We start from the raw sequence: 20,178 nt of genomic DNA, 5'->3' as shown, positions 1-20,178 counted from the left end.
AATTATCATCCAATAAAATGATACAAGCCAAGGGGTTTTTGCTTTCATTCATGTTGAGGAGTTAGCCAATGGTTGGATCTTTGCAGAGTAGTACAAAATAATAATTAAGTAACAGTTTAGGAATTGAATCCTTGTGTCGCGGGGATTTGACATACATCAAGTCACATACACCTAGACATGCAGACTCGGGACAAGTATTAGTGGATCACACAAATGCTTGTCGTACGCAGAGACGCCCGCGACACGTCGCTCTCAGCGGGTTTGGCGAAGACCTCAATTTCTCGGCTATTCGTACAATCAACATATTATAACTTGCGTTTTTGAAAGTTATATAGGTGATGGTGATGGTGACTCCTTGTACCACCTAGGTACAAGGAGTATTTTGATCCTGTACGGTCACAGGGTACGATGCTGAAGCTAAAAGATGACTAAAGGAACTTCTTAAATAAAACAAAACAAAGAAGTGTTTTTTTTTATTTAAATATAATAAAAACCTGTTTTGTATAATTTCAACTTGAGTCTGATAAAAAAAAAATAAGGATGTCACTAAAATAATATTGGTGAGTATCATTTTCCTTTGACTATCTCCTTAGTTGTATGTTTATTTTGTATCCCATCGCTGGGCTTTGGAGTAAATCGTATTGTGTCTTTAACTCCGCCGAAGTACTCGTAATGGAGTACTTTAGTAAAATATGTGCAAGACTTATCTTCATCATCATCATTGCTTGTATTTTACCTGTCAAATACAAAATCATTGAGGCAACCAGATTTGATGGAATAATTTTTGCTGTTACTTTTAGGGATTATGTTAGGTTACTCGGAAAGTAAAAACGGAACTTTATTATCAAGGTTACGCAGTCTGTCCATCTGGCTGTTTGTCCGTCAGTCTGTCACTAAACCGTATCTCTTGAGCTGTGATAGCTAGACATTAAACTGACGGAAATGATCAATTGCAGATTAAACCATTGGTTAACCTTTTTTTTAATTTTAAGGCCAGTATTGTTACCATCACAAATTTAAAGGGTCATGATTTTATGTATTTTTATCACTCTTATTGCCCCTACCCTAACATTAAACAATACGATGGAACAGTATTTTTTCATTACTCTGCGCAAGCTTATTTCTCGCCAAACGCCTTAAAGTTTTCACCTATGGTAAAATATAGTATGCGGTAAATATAATACCTATGCAGTTCCTTTTGCCTAAGCTAAAGCTGGCGAAAGCATTAGGATTGTCAGGCAGTGAGGCGGGGTCCAGCCATCGCTCAGGTCTGAACAGGTCCGCGTCCGCGCCCCACATCGGATGCCGGTTGATAGCGTGAAGTGATATTACGGAGGTACTGCCAGCTCGTAATGTGAAATTTTCTGTAAATGTATAACAGCTGTGAAATTAACTTAGTAAGAAATCTGGTGTAATCGAACTTTCGCGTTGCATAAGTATATTAACGTGGTCACGAGCAGACCGGAGCGGCGAGTCACTCCGTTGATGAGGCAGCTTAATCTTCTTCCACCCTCAGATTTTCACCAGACCAGTCTGCTCGTGACCACGGCCGGTGTAACCTGGTCGAAACGTCGGGCTAATCAAGGTAAAAATTCGCGTTAATCCCCGTATTCTTCTATGTTAATATACCTAGCCAATTTTAATATCGACTGGACCCTGTACCATGCAGTTTTGAAACCCTTCAAAATCGTGCAAGCAACAACGCACTTTTTTTGAGTCCCCACTCGAGTATATTCGCAGACATTCGATTATTCTTCCCAGTTTCAACTTTTACAACTTTCAAACGGTTCAGACAGTTTTCTCAAAGATAAACTTGCATGCATGCATTTTCGGGATAAGTTCATATTTCCTTGTTCATCAAAATAGTGTATAATATTACTATGTCAAAAAGCGCAGTTTCACATACTTAGTTTGACTTCAGATTGGTTGAGTCGGGCTACTCTTGGCACTGGCGGGTAAAGCCTCAAACTCTCTTTTATGACAGCTTCTAGATAAACTAGTTTCTGAAGATCAAATTTATTCAAGTTTCTGCCTTCATCTCCCAATACTTCATACAACCTGTGGAATAAATCATTTTTTTAAATCAGTCGTAGTTCGATAACGTACTCTTAACACTCTGGCGTTTAGAGGAAAACCACCGCCTCCTTGTTAGTGATAATGTTGCAGTTCAGGAAACAGGACAACGCACTAAACGATGTTATTCAATGTCTCGTTATCACATCAATCTTCAAAAGAGTGGTAGAGTCTTTATTATCATGATCATCATCTTAAACTTTTCCGAACTATGTTGGGGTCGGCTTCCAGTCTAACCTGATGCAGCTAAGTAAATGTGTTTACAAGTTACATTGACTGCCTATTTGACCTCCTCAGCCAAGTTACTAGGGTAACACGATACCTTCTAATCTGGCTGGTTTTCAGACTTTCTAGCTTATTACTAACAGTATTACCCCAAAATTCATACATGGCAATAGGTTAAAATATATTTTTGAAAATACTTACTCCTTAAACAGTTTAGATTGGACGTCGTCATGACATCCAACTAAAATCAGAGTGAACAATATAGACTTGGCACTTGTACTGTAAGCAGCTCCTACCATTGTGTTCACGTGGTCTCTTATGTCATCATCAGCAAATTCATCTTCTGTGCCCGTAAAGTCCAGCATTCGATCCAACAGAGGTCGGAATTTATCTTTTCAAACAAAAGTAAATTTTAGATGAAAACGATATAAAAGTACAATTAATTGAAATATGTGAGAAACTTATTTTGAAATACCTGAGTTTTGATCACAGCTTTTTGGTAATTTTTTGTTATCTTGTTTAATTTGCAATTTGCGTTTGTATATCACCTGAAACACATCAAAATTGAGATTACTCTGAAATCAATTCAATACTTAATAATTGCATCAAGCATCCGACTTAATCGCGCCGTTCGTTCTGCATCCAAAAAAGACAAAAATTGCCCGTCGGATCATTTTAGATCTGTAGCGAACGTAGCAGCTGGCAACCATTTAAGGTATAAAACTTTTTATTTGTCACTGGTTCAAGAATACCTCATCTGAAATATCTTTCAATGTTCTGACTAGTACGTCGTGTTTTTTCTTTAGAGAACATCTATTGAAGATGCACTGTAAATGAAGCCAGAACTTAATTGCCCTTTGAAGATAGATGCTGTACAGCTCTTGAGTTGCTGAAGCATAGTCTTTTATTATCGCACCATCATCAGGGCTTAGTCCAAGCGTTGTATCTGAAACCGAAACACGGATCATAGAATCCAATAAGAATGTGAATTGATCGTTTAAAAAAAACACTTCCCTATAAGGAATTTAATCTTTGTGTGGGTTTCACAAACATTCAAATCACGTGCACTAAGACGACAAGACTTAAAACAAGCATTCCTGGATCCCACAAACACTTACCCTACGCAGGGAAAGCCTGCGACACGTCGTGCACAGTGGTTTTGGGGTGACCTCTACCACTCGAATATCCATGCAGTCTATAATATATTGTTTTGTAACTCTTTTCCTTTCATACTGGCCTTGTTACGTTTCATTTAAGGTTGGAGTATATTTTTTTCTTCCACTCTGTCCTGTTACTTGTCGCGATATCACTAACTGCCTTTTCCTTCTTATCACTTTTCACACAGTAAACCCATCTCCCTCTCCATCGATCCATTATGATAAAACTCATAAATCTTTTAGCAATATGCGTTTCATCCCTCCTGTTTACATAACCGTACCAAGACATACGATTCCCTTCTAATTTTTTAGTCACTGGCGCTTTACTCTTTACTTTGATTCCCGTCACACCATACATCCATCTATCTATTCATCTACAATTTTATCTCCTTGCATTTTGTTGGTCCTCACACAAAACTGAACCAGCTCATGACAATTTTGTTTTTTTAAGAATTGATTACATTGTTGTATTGTATTTCAAAGGTTGTTTTTCAAATTCGCCATAACATCAAAGAACATAATATATTGCTGTTCTAAAGTAATACTTACGACAAGTGGTTTTTATAAAATGATTCGACAAATGTGTTTCCAAATCAATGTCATTCTTCCCTGTTTCGGTAGCCAACTGAGCTACGAGTCTCTGTGCCTGATCGTTGAAAACATCCAGCAAGGAGTTTAGTATTTGGATGTTAAAAGCAGGATTTAGTAGCTTACGGTGACGTTTCCATGTTGACTCTGGAATTAAATTTAATTTGTGAATTTCATGACTATATTCCAAGGAAATTATATTCTAAGAAAAAATAATCTACAATGTTTGTTGTATCGCAGGTTAACTCGATGATCACGTACGTTAAAGTCACACTATCAACCGGATTCAGCTAAGTACCTTTGAGCGACTGCCTATCTGACCGCCTCAACCCAGTTACCTGGGCAGTTACCAGTTACCCTTTGGTTAGACTGGTTGTCAGACTTTTCAAGCTTTTGACTACCTGTAACGACTGTCAAAGATGTAGGAATAACATCCAGGACACAAGATTTAACGTGCCTTCCGAAAAACGGAGGAACTCGTTATGACGAAGACGGTCACCCGTCTACGGATCTACCGCGTCAAGCGTAGCTTAACTTGTGATCGATTCACATATGCGTTTATAGTTTAGCCACGAGCTCCTCCGTTATTATTCCGACGTTAAATTCAAACTAGTCAAAAGAGACTTCGTTCGCTCATGCATGTCCTTTCAAATAATATTTTTTTAATTCCATTGAAATAGCTATAGGTACGTATCTGCCTTCCAACATACTATGGTCTTTGACTTGTGCTTGGTTTGAAATAAACAATTTCAATTTCATTCCTAACCCACTTTAATAATGAGGAGGTTGTTCATTCGGTTGTCATATTTTTTTTTCTGTTTAGTAGTAGTATTTCGATTACGCCTAATGTGATTATTTATGCACTTCTTCAATAGTTTCTCAGTTCCTATCTCTTAGACTAAGAATATAGTAATTCTTTGTTTATTTCGAAGCCCTAACGGGTTTGGGGTCTTTATTTAGCGACGAGTGAAACCAACACTTCTTTCAATAAAGAATTCCTATACATTTAGAACTCCGAATGCGACAACATTAAAATTCATTCATCGGTAGGTTATCTAAGCTTGTTCTTGGCTCACAGTACCAGAAACATTGAAGACACATACTTACTCATTTCATTTAATGTAAAGCTCAGACAAAGTCGCGGGAGACAGCAAGTATTGTCTAAATAGTAAAAACAGTTTGACTTTCCGGTCTAAAGTATTTACAAGACCTCCGTCTGTCACACCACAGCGTCATTGCCTGGAGCATAGCCCTGAACTTTGTAAGTCATCTCTATTTGCGCTGGCTTGTACCAACACAATGTACCTTTCGTCTGAATAATCCATATGTGAACTTAGGCATAACCAGCCAGAGATGGACCAGGATGGAGTGTGGTCTTTGTTAACAGACCATCCATCAGTTTCACATCTCAAAGTATGGTTTATTATACACTCGCTATTCGCCCGCGGCTTCGCCGGGACAAAAACTATCCTATGTTCTTTCTCAAGGTCAACTCTATCTCTGTACCAAATTTCATTGAAATCAGTTCAGTGGTTTAGACGTGAAAGCGTAACAGACTGAATAATGTTATCGAGTTACTTTCGCATTTATAATATTAGTAGGGATTGATGCACGGATAGATTTTGCGGATTAAAGGTACTGTAAGTACAAGCCAGCACATATAAAAATGACAAATAGAGGTCTGGACTATGCGCCAGGCGTTGACGTTGTGGGGATAGGGTTCGCGTATATACTATAGGCCGGAGAGTAAAACTGTTTCCACATGATATGAACGTGTATACTTCGATCCAACTTGAAAGATAGGATATAATAGCTTGCATCTCACTTTATATATTTCCTTGCAAAATATTTATCTATATTACGTATCCTCCCACTTACCACGCGGACAAAGTGGGCAACAGCTAGTACGACTATATTATATACACGTGTTATATCTTTTTCTTTTAATTATCAAAAAAAGTGTAATAAAGTTTTTTTATTTTATCATAGACTTACCTTCCGCAGTATTTAGGCCATTATTGTACAGTTCTTTGGCAAAATTATACACATATGGTTTGCTTAAACATGTGTTGGCGACTTGTAAACTGTCATTAGGATCGGATAGAACTGAAAAGCAAGAAAATACAACATTATTTTGTGATAACTTTGTATACAAGGAAAATTTGAAAAATGATAATTCTGTCTGTGTCAGTTTTGTTGCTTTTATTAAGCTCTTTAATTTAACTTTGGACTGCACGGACAGGTAACCACGGAAAACTTGCGGTTCGAGACGTGAAGCGCGGGTTTGTTCCCGTTGGCAAAGCGTAAAGATACCGACTTTGAAAAGGTTGTTTGTGACCTCAGAACCTCGGACTGTCATTAGGTCTCGTCTAAGTCAAGTTTGGCTCAATGGTTAAAATGATATAATTTTGAGTCCGTTTGTCTTTGTGTATATGAATTCACTGTCATAAAATCGCTGCACAAAGAAATAAATTCCTTTGTGAGAGATTTAATTTTGACGGGCCTGTTGGTCTAGTGGTTAGTGACCCTGACTGCTATACCGGAGGTCGTGGGTTCGATTCCCGCCCAGGACAAATGTTGTGTGATGAGCATGATCATTTTTTCTGGTGTCTGGGTGTAATTTATCTATAATATGTATGTATTTAGAAATATATATGTAAGTTTATCAGTTGTCTGGTTACCATAACACAAGCTCTGCTTAGCTTTGGATCAGATAACCGTGTGTGAGTTGTCCCAGAATATATTATATTATTATATTATATTTAAACAATAATTTAATGATTAAAAACTATACCGATAAGTTGATAATAACTCACAATAGAACGGGTGTGTTCCAATGAAAACTGTCACGATTCCACCGCTACGCAATGAATACTCGTAAACTTTCCTCTCCCAGTCCGACATACCTGAAACAAACGTATTTTGTAAGTACCAGAAATGTATAATAAACAATCATTGTAAAAAAATTGTCTTCAATAATACTGGAGAGCGTCACCACGTCAATAACGGGTGTATGTTTGTCAATTCACGGGTTCGAAACCCGCGCGGGACAATAGTTTGTGGGAGCCATTGTTCTGAATCTGAGTGTCTCTGCATTTCGTTTAAGAAGCGAAGGGCAAGACAAGGATTAAATTCCGGGCAGATTGCATTTTTTAAGAAAATAAATATGAAGGCGTATATGGACGTAATATAAGTAATTCTGTCGTTATTACAACAATATATTTTTCCAGACAGCAGTGAAGAATACCACGAAAGACCATGGCTACATCTTCTTTCTTCTAATATATAAAATTCCCGTGTCACGATGTAAGTTACCGTACTCCTCCGAAACGGTTCGACCGATTCTTATGAAATTTTGTATACATATTGGTTAGGTCTAAGAATAGAACAACATCTATTTTTCATACCCCTAAGTGACAAGGGTTACCCACACTAAAACAAAATATTTTATTTTTTGGAGGAAATTGTTTGTCTTTATTTTTTTATAGTGAGGCATTAAAAATACGTACACCTACAAAAAAAATATTAGTCAAAACAACGTTTGCTGGGTCAGGTAGTAAAAATATATTTCAAACTCTTTGCTAGATTTTACGTAAAAACTATGTGTAAAACTTAGAAGACCTATTTTGCCCTTGCGTTAAAGTCAAAGTCAAAAGTATATTTATTATGTTGATGGAGTAGGTTACAGATGTTTAAAATAATAATACAATACAAATCAGCATATTTAGGCAAGCAATAATTAAATCCCAGTCTTGCAGTTAGATAATAATTACAAAATTATACTAAGGTAACGTTGACTCTCTATTCCGAATCTAGTAAAATCAAAATAAAAAATAAAACTTCAATTTCAAAAAGACTATTTCCCAAGCCCTTTTAAAACGTTATAGTGATGACTCAAAATGGTATGGGAAAGAACATAAAACCAAATGGAGCGAATGTGATTTTTATCTATCTTGTACTTTTTACTGTTTAGACAATTTGACAATTGACGGAATATAACGATATGCTTATAAATGGCAACACTGACTCACCAATATTGTCTCTTGGTAATTCTAGAACATGTCCTAGAAGCGGTAAAGCGCCTGGGAATATTGGAGGATCCAGATGACGTGTTTTTTTGCGGTGCCAAACGACCATCGCACCGCACCATACTATAATTAATACAACCACAAACATAGCAACAAGATAAAGGTACTAATACCTAAAAATCCAACACGTTTATTTATAAGTAGCAGACTTCAAAAAAAGGTTGTACTTCGGTTCAGTCATAACTTAGAGTTTTTCTATAGGTATTTGTGTTTATAATTAACGTTGTTTTTATTTCTGTACAATGAATTAGCTAAATGCTATATAGATTTTTCGGGTTCTGTAGCGTGTAAGATATAAACTGTTGCAGTGCTGTTGTCTGTCCAAATATCAATACCTCTTGTTTGTCAAAGGCTTTCATACCAAACGCTTTGTATTGGTTTTTTTCCATGTATTCTTCTGCAAAGATTTGGGGATTCTCAAACATGCATGTCACTTGCTCATTCAAGACAACCAGGCTCAGAACAATCATTCGTGGATCACACAAATGCTTTGACCAGTGGGACGAACCCACTAATATTGTAAGTATGGATGGCTATTTGTTGCAGTTATTGGAAAAACTGCAAACATCCTTATAGCATCAAGTAATTGAAAAGACATTTACCCTCCGTAAAGTGCCTCTCAACATTTTCAAGATGTAATCATTTTGATTTCATAATACTGATTATTTTTTACACCACGCTACGCTAATCGATTATATAATAGGTTCGCAGCCACCAGCTAGTGTCTTATGTTGTTGCCAAGAGTCCAATCCACGGACTACCAATTGACAATACTAACTGAAGGTCATAATAGACATTTTTAAGCATAATATTTCTAGCGATTTGCATATAAAACAAAATAGATAATATAATAAAAACTCAGAATAAAATAATTCCCTTTGAGAATCTTAACCGCCCAATGCTCACTTAAAGCTTGAACAAAAATCATTCAAATCGATCCAGCTGTTTAACAGCAGTCCAGTGACAAACAAACAGACAGCATACAGTACAAATATATAATTACTAGCTGTGTTCCGCGGGATTGCCCGCTACAAATTGAAAGTGATCCAACGGGAACATAAAATCGGGATAAAAATCTATACTACATATTAATCCTGGTTATAAACTATCTGTGTACCAAGTTTCGTCTAAATCTGTTTAGTGATTTTTGCGTGAAAGAGGAACAAAAATCCATGCATAAAAAATCCACGTCTATAATATAAGTAGAGTAGCAAGATGTAAAGATTAAATTTGCCAAATCCCATACAACTTGTGCGTGTGTGATAATTGATCTTGTAATAAAAGTCACATTAAAATGTCATGTTGATATGAACAAAGACCCCCAGTTTCTCTTAAACTGATTGTAACCAAAACAGATCCCACGATCGGACTACACACATTATATCTACTCATTACTCGTGGGATTTAGGATGGTAGTATTTTTATTATTAAAATTTATGAGATGTAATTTTTAAGATCTTTGCTGTTTTTAACAAGTTCTGTACAAACCGGTTTTTGGAGTACACGTTACATGCTGTAATTTGGGGTATATTGTATTAAATTAAGGCTTACAAATTAATATTTTCTCTACTATCCGACTTTATTTGTATTCCCGATCGGTTATAATAAATGAGGTGTGGATAAAACAATGCTGGTTTAGCCAAAGTGACAATCTACGGTCATCAACGACTATTTGTATGCACGAGGTGCAGGTTCGATCCCAAGACAGACAAATCTCCAATGAGTCTTTCACCCTGTATATGTAGTCACCGGCACGGATCTTGAGAGCTCGACGAAAGAGTGGGGATCGCTTTGAGCATCGTAAAATAGAACGCCAATCAATTGTGCGTACTCGTCTTGGGGTGCACGCAACTGCAGCAAAGAACAAATTTCAACTAATCACGAGTGACGGCTATGACGCCATGCGCTGCGGGCCGATCACTGCACGTTATCCGCTCCGCGCCTCACTTCATAGGGACCCAAAAAATCACTTCTGCGCAGGTGAAGGTCAGCGCTCAAGATCCGTGCCGGTAACTATATGAGAGCTTAAGGATATTTAAAAAAGGAGAGACAAGTTTAGAATGAAAGGATGCCATATCCTTCGATAAGAAACTAACAAGTTAAAATCGAATGCCGAGATAAACGGCATGGGGTATTCGATTAAGAAAATCCAATAAGTCCGTTCGATAAATTTCCATGAGTTATCGCTTACATGTTTTCTCTTTTAAACCTCATTTTTTTTACGAAAAGTGACTGATTTAGCCCATATTTCCATGGTTGTTATTGTTTAACCAGATGTAGAACATCTTTGATCGACTTTTATCATCCTATTTTTATGGATACAATGAAATAAAAAATGTGGATCTAATAGTTTTGTTTTAAATCCACCTGACCCTTTCTTGTATACCAAGACGTGCAAAACACTACAATTGACATTTCAGATTCAAATTACGGATAGGACAAAAAAGCAAAATGTGAAAACTAAATTGGTCTCCCATCAAATGTATGACTGCAATCATTCATATCCAGGCTATACGGTTCATAAGATAGAGCCCAGTGACGTAGACATGGATAGACAGCAGAGGTTCCTCTGCAACTTTTTTGTACGGAATCCTAAAAAAAAGAGTTACCGCAAAAAGAGCAAATAAGGCATTTAATAAACTGTGGATAAAACGGCCAGCCTCAGATAGCTACAAAAGTTATTTGTGAATGGACATTTGTAAAAAATGAACTTAAATTGTCTTGTTTCTTAATTGGTCATATATTAGCTTTTTGACTTTTCTATGCGTGCCTTGATAAATCTTTTCTTTCTTAGTTAGGTCACCGTCACCACATGCTAAGACAAACGTCTTAGCATGTGGTGACGGGCTAGACAATGTCAGCTGAATGTAACCAAAAATGTTAGGTAGCAATTTTAGGTTCTAATTAAATTAAGATATATGCAATAAGGAGAAAAACGTTATCGTATTTTAACCATACCTTTTGTACATAGTTTTAAAACGGAAATCATAAGAATCATTTACAGGGAATCGACAATTTATTATCCAGATGAAAATATGAAATTAGTCGTGAATTGTCTACAATTTGAACATAGAAATGAACATTTTTAATTACATTAAAAAATTTCATTTCTATGGGCAGAAATTGGCATTTTAAATGACTGGCTTAAAGATGATTCATGCTTAAATGATTTAACGGTTTACTCTCGGCGATAAAGAGTTTGTCCCGCAACCTCAAATCAAATCCTGTCAAATCATCTCATGAATAATTACTCTGGTTAGGTCCGTATCTAGTCGGGCAATCCTAAAACAGCGCAAATTTAACTGTTGCTTGTTTAAAAAAAATACCTTGAATACTTACAACTCACCTACGACATATCCGTCATGGAAACTGTGAAAACTTTGGAGGAAATTGATGATACATCCTATCTTCAGAATAAATAAATTCTACTCACATTTAATCGGTGTCTTGTAACATTTTGTTTTTGAAAGTGGTGAAATATTAATTTTACTATTCACAAAATCTGACCTTACAACCACTGCTCTCATTTGAATACCTACATACATGTGATGTCTTTTTAATTTATCCATTTATTATTGGGTAAATGTCTACAATTGAAAAAAAACATTAGGTATTTTGTATAAATTACATCTATATCAAACAATTGCATAGAAAAATTTTCACGTACTTTTGGGGTAACCCTGTAATGAGATGTGAGAAAAATTTCAAAATTTCCATAATTTATGACTTATTATTAGATGCTAAGTTCATAGAAAGATAAACAAACTATTGCTATATAAATTTAATGTTAAGGTAAACTCGTTTAATCGAGTGTTTTCTTTGAAACAAGATCATTATTTTTGATAATGTTTGTGTTTGTTATAGTCATCATCTGTGTAATTATTTTCTTGTCAACGCGAGTGAAAAGACGTCACCCTTCGCCCCCAATGTTTCCTGGAGCTTTGCCAATTATTGGCCATTTAAATCTTATACCTCGAGACCATATAAGTAAGACATCACGATCTATATGTAAAAAACCAGATAGCAAAAAAATTCAAGTCCGCAACTTTTAAAATGTCCGACTGATTTTTCTAAAGCATATTTCAGATAACTAGCGCATAAAATTCAATAAACAAAACTTAATTGTAATCTCTCAATCCTCTCAGAGTTATTATGCCACAGACAGACTGAAAGGCACGTCAAACTTATAATACCCCTCTTTTTGCGTCGGGGGTTAACAAAGGAAAACAGTTAACTAACATGTAGCAGTTTTATTTATATCTAGCAAACAGCATGCTAAAGATTTCCTCCAGCTCCGACCAAGCCAAAATGGAAGTGTTTTCAGCTGGTAGCAGTTGAAGACCACGCATTCGTACTGTGCCGTATGCCTAGGTACTAGGTACTTGGTGATGGGCTCCCTTTTTCCGCAAATCGGCCCATTGTGCGTAAGGTGGCTTTAGGAGACAGTTAGTCCAGCCATCCGTAACTCGCTCCAGAAGCGCAGAAGACTTCTGGGACGTTCCTGTAAATGGAACTAAAGTATCAACTGGACCCAGTTAATATGAGCTCATTCATTTTAATTTATTTACCAACTATATAATTTTGCCGCGGAAGATTCATCCAAACTCAATTGGACAGATTTGTGGATCACAAATAATAATAATAATGCCATAAATAATTTTACATAGCGGTGCCTTCAAATAGTTCTTAACTTAGTTAACATTTTCCTACACAGGTATGTGGAAATGGGAGAAAAGTGTCCACGAATTTTCATTAAAGAATGGTGGAGTTGCTGAAATTCTTTTTGGCACATATTCTATTTTTGGTGAGTCTATTATATCCTGTTGTATGTATCCTGTTTACTTTTACAGAAACTTATTTCACTTAAATTAAAGAACATTGAGCCTTTTTGATTACAATTTTAGGCTACAAATTTATTTTATAATGTGGTCATTTGTGTACATAAATAGAATAATTCCAAAATTTAATATCTTATGTTATAAAGGGTCCTCAAATTGTCTTTGTTGCAGTTGTTACAGACCCGGATGACAGTTTGACCATAGCCAATTCATGTTACAGTAAACCTTCTATCTATGACTTCGCAAAAGAAATGTATAATAGAGGCCTAGTCACTGCTGGTGGTAAGTTAATAAAGGTACCTTAATAAAATACTTTCTCAAACCCTATGAGGAATATAATTGCCAAGGAGCGCTAATATAGAGAAGGCTTTTGTTATTTTAGAACTAAATTATTGAACAATCTTAATAATATTCCATTTTACTGAAGACAAAGTTATATTTATTTAAAATTATATTAATTTCACTTAGGCCTTTGATAATGTGAAATACGGAAACTTACTTTACTAACTGACTTTTAAAAAAACTAGACAGACGCAGTTTCAAAATAAGTCTTGATAACCTTTTATTGAATTTTGAAAAAAAATTGCATTTTAAATTTATTCAAATCTCATAAATACCTATTTTTTTTTTATCATGAACGTGTTCTAGTCATTGGATACATGAACTGGGCTGCTTTTGTAAGACGACTAAAAAATCACGGTGTATATAAATATATATATACTTCATTATACTCTCTCTTACTACCCTGAGAAAACTGGTTGTCAAGTCTAGATTCCAATGTATCCTAAACTTCTATAAATTTTTTGTTCTTCCAGAGTCAACATGGAAGTCGCATCGTAAGCTTCTAAACCCATCATTCCGACAACAGGTTCTTAACTCTTTACTAGATATATTCAGCGAGCAGGCTGAAACATTAGTCTCCAATCTAGAAGCAGAAGTCGGGAAGCATTCTTTTGACGTGGAACCGTACTTAATATCCCATTTTATTAACACTGCTAGCCGTAAGTATGAAACGAAGAAATCTTTACATATTTACGTAAATACTATTTATGGATGTTTAGGGTCACAAATTAACCCTAAACGCGCCCTAGAACGAAGTTTACTGTGGAAGGTTGGTTAAGATTCAAAATTCAGTCCAGCACAAAGTGCGCCGGATCAGCTAGTGAGATAATTTTTTTCATTGCTTTTCGGGTCTTTAATTTCTTTGTTTTGTATTTCTATAACATTTCGACGGATTTTGTATATAAAAATGTTATTTTTTTACTATTTAGTATATTTAACAAAATTTGCTAAGCGTTTATGCCTTAAAACAAAACTGAACTCTTCGTTCGTATTCTAGTTAATCAGCAAACAAATGACAACCTAACATATTTATTCCTTTACAGAAACGACTCTGGGTCTGAAAACAGACGACGACAGTGTTATCACAAAACATTACGGCCCTGCAACGAAGGGTCTATTTGAAATTTATCTAGATCGCTTCGTGAAACCCTGGTTGCATGTACAGTGTTTGTACAAAATAAGTTACTTGAAGCAAAAGCAGGACGCTCTCATGAAAATCATTAGTGATATTTCTATTTCGGTAAATATACCTGAATTTTTTGTCTTCTTTAACTATTAAATTATGAATGTTTCATTCAACATTTTTTTTGTTCACTTAAGGACATAATGTTTCTGCTAACATTAACGATGATAGGTACGATTCTCAAAAACTTATAGAAATAACATACCGTTTGAGATCAATTCAAAAATAGTTAAAAAATCCCTTTTAAATAAAACAACATTGTCCCATAGTAAACTGAATTAAAAAGAGAGGCACCAACAGAATCTATGAAAAAAATATAAACATTAATTAGAAATTGAAAAAAAAGTGCCAACGGGATAAATATTGTCTTCAATTCGGTGAAAAACAGTCACAAAGAATACATGTCATTAGTTATTTTTTTCTATGGCCATATTTCAACTAACTTTTAACAGAAGTAGCAATAAATTATTTTACATTATAACTTGTATCACTTAACACACAATTTAAATAATTTATAACATGTTAATTCACATAATAAATATTTTTTCAGATAATAAAACAACGTAAACTAGAACAAAAGCAAAACCGAGCATTGAATTACGAACATTTGTCAACATCAGGTAATTTGGTTTTTTTACAATTTAAGTTGCATTAGGATTTATTTATAAACAAAAAGTTACATTACATTACACATTTAGATATAATATTTATGTGTAATTCTAAACACTTGAAATAAAATTACATAAAAACAATAGTTTTTTTTTTGCATTATAAAAAGAATTACCTACTATTGCAGTTTTATTTAATGAAAGCGTTTCGGACAACTTATCGGAATCGGCAGATTGGATTTTAAAAAGTTACATAAAACTTTGTTTGCCGAGCATGGCTTGTCTTCCACAAATTAAAACGAAAAAATCATTAAAAAATATTTTGGACTTATCCTTTTCTTCAATCCGATCTTCAATAACATCCTAAAAGCATTCCTTCATTGCAGATAAGTTCAAACCACTGCTCGATCAATTGTTGGAATTAGCTGATACTAAAGACGCCTTCACTGACGACGAAATTGCAGAACACCTTAACACAATGGTAACCGCTGCGTACGATACTACTGCTAAGGCCTTGTACTTCATATTGATACTACTTGGATCTCATCAAGATGTTCAAACGAGAATTTTTCAAGAGTAAGTACCTCTCTTTTCTGCTCCTCATAATAAACTTTATTTGTTTCTAAAAGTGTAAGTGCTTCATTGATTTCTAGACAGATCACTTGGTGGTAGGCCCCTTCTCAAAACTTAAGCTCCAGATTGTTCTATTAGAATTGTTTTGCAAAGCAGTCATTCCAGCCTAACTCCCTCCATAGGCGCAAAATTCTCCTGAGAGGTCTGGCGGTTTTTGAGAGGGATAGCAACACTTACTTCATTGTAACGTTTTCTCTTCTCTGGATGTCAGTTTTTATGGAAAATTTTAACATTTTGCTATTTAATACTTGTTTTGCTAATTTACGCTGTTTTTGCAGACATTAATTATGATGTAAAATGTTACTATAATATATTATTTTATTTTGAAAAGAGTAACTTATGGAGTTTCTTGCCGGTTCTTCTCCATAAGAATTATACTTTGGAACCGTACAACTAGAGTCAGTAATGCAACGTTTTAAAAGTGCCTGAGAAACGGCCTATTTTTTTGATCTCGATGCACCGAGAATTGCTACCCGGTAGTTTGCTACTCCCGTGCTCTAGCAAAGGAGTAAAATCATCGTTAGTAGTAGTAACAAGCTCATTTCTCAGATCTTTGGACAGAAATTCACCAATTTTTTTTAAAAAATACTAGAAATGAACATGCCTTACACAAACCTTTCCACGTGATGTTCATTTCGCCAAACAACATTAATCGTAACAGATTAAATCTTGAAAACGTGACTACAAGTAACAGTTATAATTATTCTTCGAACAATCATTTCACATAAATTAGTGACTAATACCATTCATGACGTCATGAACGCTATAAACAATGCTATTCCCATTGCAAACATTTAGAATGAAAAAAGTTACGAGACCTGTTCAGTTAATAAGAAAACATTATTTAAGAAGTCATGTTAACTATTTTTGGATTTCATGTTAATATATTTAAATAATATTCTCACAATTATTACCATATCTTAATCTCATTGGTTGTAAAATAAGTTTCATAATTTTATCTCATTACAGACTTCACGAAGTATTAGGAGCGGAGCTTGCACAAGACAGAAACTTGAACAAACATGATTTACAAGGACTTGTGTATTTAGAAGCTGTGATAAAAGAGAGTTTGCGGTTATATCCCCCAGCGCCAAGAATAGCACGATATCTCAACGTAGATGTGAAACTAAGTAAGATTTATTTTGATGATTATAAAATTATTATTGGTGAAAGATGTTGTAGTATCTTAAGCCGATCTTATCAATATCAGCACTAATACTAATTTCCAATGTCACTGTTGTTTGATATGTTATTGTTCTTGTGACATAAGCATAGCAACTATGACCAATTCAACACAAGCCACACATGCATTTTTCTTCTATTCGTCATCGTTCTATGCTTAAGTTACTTCTTTACAGATGACTATATCATCCATGACTTCATTTTAAATTATGTCCCTAGTTTGGTCGATAATTTTTGGCTTTTTTGAATCAATTGTTTTTATTTAGATCCTCCTTTTTTCAATATTTAACTTTCCCCTTTTCGAAACGCATGTTTCTGGTCAATTATTATCATGCTGTTCTTTTTCCCAGAAAACTACGTATTGCCAGCTGGATCCACGGGAGTTATATCAGTTCACTCAATCAACCGGCATCCGATGTGGGGCGCAGACGCGGACCTGTTCAGACCTGAGCGGTGGCTGGACCCCGCCTCACTGCCTGACAATCCCAACGCATTCGCCAGCTTTAGCTTGGGCAGGCGTAACTGCATCGGTACTTAAGTATAATGAGTTATCTTTAAATAGTCTGAAAAACTTCATAGATCTTCCATTTTTCCCACGTTTTTACACACAAACAAACAAGAAAGTGTCTTGTGTGTTTGTTTGTCGTTTGTATTTTTGTAACTCAATTTTGGGGAATTCCCTATAAGCCAGCAGGCTGAAATTTTCAGGACGACAATGAAATTTAAAATACAAAAACGGCTAGACCAATTTTGAAAAAAATTCAATGGAGTGACATTTAAAAACGTGGAAATTTTCAATTTTTAAAATCTGTATATTTTTTACAGGAAAGACATACGCCATGATGGCACTTAAAACAACTCTAGTACACTTATGTCGGCGGTACCACATCATCAGCCTAACATCAAATCTACAGATACTCTGTCATGCTCTCCAAAGCCCAGTTCATGGACATCATATAAGTATAGAACTCCGAACCTTATGTATTGAGGGTGTAAATCAACCGTGAAAATTAGTCTATCAATGAAACATATTTCTTTATATTGGACTGTTAATTTTAAGTGTTATTTTTCTTCTTAATCGACCTCGATCTCTGATTTGCAAAGGTCGAATGAATTTTACTCTGCAAAGAGAGTCGTCTTCTGCTATAGTCCATACATCCGAATATGTAGCAGTGAGTTCAAAAATACTATAAACCTCTACTGTTGAAGGTTAGTAAAAGTAAAGTTATATTTTTTCTCTGCAAAACAATAACTCGGCCTCTATACACGGTGATTTTTTAGTCGTCTTACAAAAGGAGCCCAGTTCATGTATCCGACGTAAAATACCCCTAGGCGCGATTATTATTTTTTTATCATCAACTAAGATAATAAGTACGAAGAAAAATTAAACAAGAGAAATCTGAAAATACTCTTAAAAATGTTAAAATCGCCGCCGCTCGCGCCCCTTAACATTGTTACAAGGCTCGGGCCGCGCTCGCAACATAGCTGTGTTTCTAAAAAACTACGAATTGCATCATAATATTGAATAAAAATTACATTTTAAATTTATTCAAATGTCATAAATACCTATTTTTTTATCATGAACGTGTTCTAGTCATTGGATAAATGAACTGGGCTGCTTTTGTAAGACGACTAAAAAATCACGGTGTATAGATCATGTGGATTGTGTAGGTAAGCTCGACTAGGAGTCTTTTCACTACTTGACAATAAGATACGAAAGAGGTTCTATGCGACGTAGTTTATGCATCGCGCACGGATTTTTTGAAACGAATACATAGTTTGCCTTCTCACATACTCGTATCTCATTTTACATTTTAATATTTTTTTTCGACTTTAGCCCAACAAAATACATAATGAAAAGAAACATGGTACTTTGTCTAATTGTGATAGCGTCCTCTTTGACATTTGTCGCCACGCGGTTGTTTGACAGGAACTCGTGAGGCGGTGGTAAAATAGGTCCCTAGTTAAATAAAATGTAAACATTTTGAGACAATCTTCGCTGTTGTAGTAATAAATCTTTAAAAATGTTAATGTTTTATTACTATCCTATTTGTAGGACAATACCTTTGATCTGTAATGGGCAGTTAAAACCTTTTATTGCTTATTCCATCACTTAACGTAAAACTTTGTACGAGAATAAATTATGAATAATATTAATATTATGTTTCTTAAATTGTGTTTTGTTTTTATAACTTGGCCTTCACACATGGGCCTCAATGCTGAGGGTCGTGACCACCTCGTGGAAACGTCGGGCGTAAACCACGCCAAAAGAGAGCGACTTGTCGCAGGTTCGATACTCGCGTAATACAAACTTATGTGTGAACCACGAATGATTGTCCTGAATGCGGCTGTCTGTACATGTGACTTGAATGTCGATAAAAACTTCTGCGACACAAGGACTAAATTCCTTAAAGTCTTCGTTTTAAAATCAAATAAAAATTATGGTTTTAATACTTAAACGGGAAACTGATAAATGTATTATGCATTTAACTCGTAGTAATAAGAACTCGAAAAATAACACCCAGACAGAAAAACCTTACCCCAAATTTTGGTCCTAGAAGGGAAAAACGCAAATCAGTCATATCTATCAAGGTCACTAACCACTAAACCAACAGGCAATTCAATTTTGTATACATATACAATTGTAAACTTTGAGACTTTCTCATTAAGATCCATAATTATTTGCGACAAATTGTGCTTCATTATCAAATATTCATGTTTAATTAAACGGTAAGGCAACCGTTGTTTCGAAAACGATGTCCTTTGTGTCACAGATTTAAAACTTTCAGACAATGGTGACTAATGAGAATATTGTTCCATCGATTGTACCGTTTCAGCTGATTAAAATTTTGCCCTAATTCTTGTGGGTTAGGGCTGTCGAAGAATCATTCAAATTTTGTGCGGCATTTTCGTGATTGTACAAAAATGTATTTTGAATTGCACTGTCGATGATAAGGCAGCGAACAAGCATGATGTGTTTTGATAAATAAATAACAAAATTTCGGATATAAATGGTTCACCCATTTTTTAAGAGGTTTAAAACTCATTTTACTGCGGTAAGACAAAGTGCAAAAAGTTTTAACAAAGACGTGATGCTTGCTATTTACCCGTTTGGTCGCTACTAATGAATATTATTTTTAGCCAGATTTAATTTTACGATTTGTTTTTTAAACAGGTAATTTATTACCACGAAAACGTAATTCGCATTAAAAAAATAACGTATATAAAATTACAAACTAAATAGTTAATTAACATTTTTAT

At 35.1% G+C, this 20,178-nt stretch overlaps 2 protein-coding genes across 2 annotated transcripts; one reads left to right on the top strand and one right to left on the bottom strand.

Annotated features, from left to right (window-relative positions):
- Positions 1-460: 460 nt before the first annotated feature.
- On the bottom strand, positions 461-6,972 carry LOC113495024 (cytochrome P450 4C1-like). Its single transcript, XM_026873588.1, has 9 exons — positions 6,860-6,972; positions 6,039-6,149; positions 4,005-4,190; positions 3,051-3,244; positions 2,774-2,846; positions 2,500-2,689; positions 1,907-2,058; positions 1,185-1,364; positions 461-736 (listed from the first exon to the last, which is right to left on the bottom strand). Exons 1-9 carry the CDS (start codon positions 6,945-6,947, stop codon positions 582-584), a joined length of 1,329 nt encoding a protein of 442 aa, XP_026729389.1. The 5' UTR covers positions 6,948-6,972; the 3' UTR covers positions 461-581.
- Positions 6,973-12,747: 5,775 nt separating this feature from the next.
- LOC113495105 (cytochrome P450 4C1-like) lies at positions 12,748-17,924 on the top strand. Its single transcript, XM_026873701.1, has 9 exons — positions 12,748-12,935; positions 13,141-13,251; positions 13,785-13,970; positions 14,355-14,551; positions 15,045-15,114; positions 15,489-15,678; positions 16,705-16,865; positions 17,268-17,447; positions 17,743-17,924. The coding sequence occupies exons 1-9, from the start codon at positions 12,848-12,850 to the stop codon at positions 17,922-17,924; spliced, it is 1,365 nt and encodes a 454-aa protein (XP_026729502.1). The 5' UTR covers positions 12,748-12,847.
- Positions 17,925-20,178: the final 2,254 nt, after the last annotated feature.

The sequence above is a fragment of the Trichoplusia ni genome, chromosome 6, assembly GCF_003590095.1.
Source record: "Trichoplusia ni isolate ovarian cell line Hi5 chromosome 6, tn1, whole genome shotgun sequence".
In the NCBI taxonomy this organism is placed as follows: domain Eukaryota; kingdom Metazoa; phylum Arthropoda; class Insecta; order Lepidoptera; family Noctuidae; genus Trichoplusia; species Trichoplusia ni.
This window is presented reverse-complemented; position numbering and strand designations above follow the sequence as displayed.

What these genes read in the sequence shown, in the direction of transcription:
- LOC113495024 (XM_026873588.1), bottom strand. Translation starts at nt 6,947, where the DNA reads ATGTCGGACTGGGAGAGGAAAGTTTACGAGTATTCATTGCGTAGCGGT. An exon ending in AAGCTGTGATCAAAACTCAG is followed by an intron (nt 2,690 to 2,773) that starts GTATTTCAAAAT and finishes TTGTTTGAAAAG; the next exon opens with ATAAATTCCGACCTCTGTTG. An exon ending in AGGCAAAAGGAACTGCATAG is followed by an intron (nt 737 to 1,184) that starts GTATTATATTTA and finishes TGTATTTGACAG; the next exon opens with GTAAAATACAAGCAATGATG.
- LOC113495105 (XM_026873701.1), top strand. Translation starts at nt 12,848, where the DNA reads ATGTGGAAATGGGAGAAAAGTGTCCACGAATTTTCATTAAAGAATGGT. An exon ending in TGGCACATATTCTATTTTTG is followed by an intron (nt 12,936 to 13,140) that starts GTGAGTCTATTA and finishes TCTTTGTTGCAG; the next exon opens with TTGTTACAGACCCGGATGAC. An exon ending in GGGCAGGCGTAACTGCATCG is followed by an intron (nt 17,448 to 17,742) that starts GTACTTAAGTAT and finishes TATTTTTTACAG; the next exon opens with GAAAGACATACGCCATGATG.